The sequence below is a fragment of the Bidens hawaiensis genome, unplaced genomic scaffold, assembly GCF_021521415.1.
Source record: "Bidens hawaiensis isolate Kalapana, Puna unplaced genomic scaffold, B.hawaiensis_p1.1 tig00014903_1, whole genome shotgun sequence".
NCBI classification, from domain to species: Eukaryota; Viridiplantae; Streptophyta; class Magnoliopsida; order Asterales; family Asteraceae; genus Bidens; species Bidens hawaiensis.
The window spans coordinates 244,200-248,420 of NW_027492321.1; the positions used below are offsets into that span (position 1 = coordinate 244,200).

At 32.3% G+C, this 4,221-nt stretch overlaps 1 protein-coding gene across 1 annotated transcript; it reads right to left on the reverse strand.

Annotated features, from left to right (window-relative positions):
- Window positions 1-2,395: 2,395 nt before the first annotated feature.
- LOC143548070 (kirola-like) lies at window positions 2,396-3,646 on the reverse strand. The gene is made up of 2 exons (XM_077039333.1): window positions 3,264-3,646; window positions 2,396-2,756 (listed from the first exon to the last, which is right to left on the reverse strand). Exons 1-2 carry the CDS (start codon window positions 3,448-3,450, stop codon window positions 2,488-2,490), a joined length of 456 nt encoding a protein of 151 aa, XP_076895448.1. The 5' UTR covers window positions 3,451-3,646; the 3' UTR covers window positions 2,396-2,487.
- Window positions 3,647-4,221: the final 575 nt, after the last annotated feature.

Below are 4,221 nucleotides of genomic sequence, written 5' to 3' on the forward strand. Positions count from 1 at the left end.
AAAAGCGTTAAGTAAAGATCTTGTGCATAAGTTGGCTGCAGGGATGGGTTTAAAGTCCACTTGAAATTTCTCATGTTGAGATAGCCAATTCCCTTCTAATTTGATATTAGGTGCTGAATTGAATGTGAAAAGCTTAACATCTAGATTTTGGAACACATCAGTTACAACATCTCAATGTATGTGTTTAGATCGGCAAGTTAAGGAGGTTGAAGTTAAACTTCTTAATAGTTCTTTTGAAAAATTGCATATGCATGTGCGAGAGTAAAAGAACTACCTATATGAGCATGAAGTTTAGCCACTTCAAGAAGCTGGGACTTGGCTTTGATATGTTCATTGAAGGACATGACATAGGCTACTAAAAATAATGTCATGTAAGAATGTATGAGTATGTGAACTTGTGTGTACGTATATTATCTTCTAATATTCATTATGAATAGAAAGGGTTCAATCGTAGTGACACCCTATATTCGAATATTTGGAATGTGTAATATACTAATGTGAAATTCAGTCGTCACGACATTTCATTTATGCATAAGTTTGTTGTTTGTGTGAGTTTGTTAAGTTAATCAAGGATTACACCAAAATGGGGGAGGATTGTTAGTGTAATTGGAGATTAAGTTGTTGATCAAGTTAATTGTAATATGAATCTAGATAAGTTGGGTGTGGGGTGGACACTTACTTGATCTTATTATAATTGGTACTTAGGGGTGAAGCCCCTAAGTAATAGGGGTTCCAAGGGGGCAATGCCCCGGGTAGCAGGGTCCAAGGGACAGAGTCCCTGGCTGGGGTCGGACATATGTTGCTTCATTAAAATCGTATTAGAAAATTAATTTTAATTAATTTTCGTTACAAATTTATTGAAACAAACAGGAGCGTTTTTTCAATTATTATTTGAATACTGTTGTGATAACTGCAAAGCAGTTATCATTATCCCTGTCTCAAACCCTAATATAACGTATTTTGATTTGAGAACCTAAATAATTTTGATATAATAATGTTTGTACGACTCTCAGATATCCAAAGATACGCATTTACATAAATTCTCACACATATGTGACAATCTATATGGATATGTCTCTCTCTAAAACCAAACAATAATATAGATACTCATTCTTCATAGTCATAGAGTCTCTAAAACCAAACAATAATTATGTTCTTAATCCTTACCACTTATAGATAGACTCATTCTTCATACAGTCCTACCCTACCCCATACCACCCACCTTCCAAAATATCTTAGTTACTTTACAAATGTGTTAGAACAAGTGCAAAGCAATATCCCACATTCACTTGCCTTACCTTTTATATACGTTCATTAATTTGAATTTGTTCATATTCATTATTTTATGGCCATTAATATTTGTGAGTTTTGAATTTGTTCATGTTCGCTGATATATTCATTTAAATTTTTTTGGCTCATTACAACCAAGTCTAGTTTTAATAACTCTATTTTAGCCCCAACGCATTGTTCTTCACATGCTTTTAACTGGTCTTAGCTCAGTTATATTTGTTCATCTATGTTCAATTATGTTCATGAACTGTTTGTTTATAACGAATGAACATACCTGAACAAGGACATCTTTCTTCGTTAAGAAAATTGATGCTTATGTTCGTTTATGTTCATTCATGTATAAACAAACATAAATAGAGGTGTATATGTTGCCCATTTCGTTGATGTCTAGGTGGAAGATAGGGGTCTAGGTGAAGAATGAGGGGGCATTCCATCCGGATGTCCTGACTACTTTAGGTAAGTATTGTGAAGGGACGAATGTATGTCAGAGGAGAGAGGAGAGAGAAAGAGTTAACAGAGGGAAAAGAAGTAGAAAGAGCGTAATCTAGATTTTAGAATACAAAATGCAAAAAAAATAAAATATTGTATTATTTGTATAAAATCAACTGACCAATATTCCCTTTTATAGTTTAAATCGTTTACAACATGTCAACCTGTTTGACTTGTTTACATACATATGGTGCAAGGGTTGTAATTGGGTTACACGAATTTAAGTTTGTACGTGTTGAGCATGCCACAAATAAATATACTGTAATACTGGTTCTATATGAGTTCATAATTTCAACCAGTTTGTGTTAAAGCAACGAAGAACGTGTTGTGGTGGTCGATAGTCATTTGTTGCTTCATGACTGTTGGTATTGCCTATGCACATGCTTATCAATATTTTATTATATTACAATGAAATATTGTTTTTTTAACGGCTAATTTTGTTAACAAGACCCCAAATATTGTGATTAATAGTACAAGAACTTTTACAAGAAATCTGCACACAAAACCAAAAGAGCCACACCAGAAACACCAGGTATCAAATATTAATAATACAAGAACTTTTATACATAAAACCAACCAACAAGCATAACACACACATATATATATATATATATAACATGGGAATCTTGGACACACTCAAAATCAATTATTTAGGCTAGTCACCCGTTATTGGTGAATATATATGATTTGATTTTCATACTTTATCATTTAGTTACGGAGATGGGGAGTTTCTATGTCTTTGGCCACCTTCTTATAGAAGTCCATAAGTGTATCTGGATCAGGAACATTAGGGCTCAGCTTCTCATACTCGACGGTCCATGTCACCAGGTTGTTTGAACCATGCTTGTCTACATGAACATGCATAACAAAGGTCTTATATTGTTCCATCAGATCGCCTTCAAGTACCTCAAAGGTGACTGACTTTTTGGCTTCATTGATGTCCTTCACAAGGGTTTTGGCAACACAGTCTTTTCCATCTACAAGAACATATCATCCAGATCTTTAATCAAGTGATCTTGTAAATTGAAAGAAAGACGTTAGGTGTGTTTGTAGAGCAGTTAAAAAGGTTCGCAATGTTACGCTCACTTGAAATCAATTTGATTTGTAACATACCATGCCCAAGCCAAGGTAAGCTCACACATTAACTTGTTCAAACTAAAATCAAAATTTCGCGCCAACCTAAAATTATGCATTGAATTTGGATTATAATATGTTATATGATATATATATATATTATATATATATACACACATATATATATATACTTACACACACTACAATATTTGTGCAAAGACATCAAATTTAAAAAAATAAATAAAAAACAAACGAGTCGACTCAAGCTTTTATGAGTCGAACTCGAGCTCGATCAAATTTTAGGTAATTTAGATAAACAAGTCAAGCCGATCTGAATTGTTTAACTTCAGCCTAAGCTTGAGGCTAACATGACTCAGGTCGGCTCATTTGTAGTCAAGTGTGTTGTTTACCAAGAGAATAGTTCCACAAAAGAACTGAGCCCATGCTTCCAACTTCACCATCATGGGTTTGACAGTTTTGGATAGTGGTCGGGGTCAAGCTTGGAATTTGGTGTGGATTAGACTTCCATAACTCATGAAAAATATTGCCTTTCGACTTGATCTCATCCTGAGTAACTCTTTTACCAGTTAATGCCATCTAGGTATAACTTGGAACTCAAAGATGAGAATTAGTTGCTTTTATAGAGATGTTCTTCTTCCCCACACCCTATTAGGGGGGCTTAACTACCCTTTAAGTCAGTATCGGGTCTAATATACATTATTTACTCATATAATATGACTAGGTTAGGTACCCGTATATAACAGAAGTTAGAATAAATAAACTGATTCAAATAACAACACAATATGAAATACTAAAAATGTGTTTAACTTTTATATAAATATGTATTATACGGTATAATAAATTACATATCAAATAAATTAAAAAAATAACATATACATGCCGGAAATCTTGAATCTTTAAATGTTTATTTGTGTACAATATTTATAATTTTACCGTATCTATCTCTACATATATTTTATGTATTCACTTTTATATTGTGTTCTTAACAATGGATGTAAAATATCAAATCGTACAAAATATATGTAAATACCAATTTGTATCTTTTGTGTTTGTTCTAAAACTTCAATAAATTAATCATTCCACTCAGATTTATTTTCTTCATCTATTTTATTTCTCAAAGAATGGCTCTAAGTTTTGCCATTATGCTTTTCGTGTTCTGAGCCTACTGTAAAAATAGCACATTAAACGATCAAAATTAAAATAAAACATAATTTAAAAAATATCAAGAAATATGATTTATTTCTTTTTTAGACCAGTTTACTTTTAAACTGATTGTAATTTGAGTTAAACTAAATTTATCTCTAATCCTTGCTTTAATAAATAAAAATTTGTTTGTACAACTTGAAA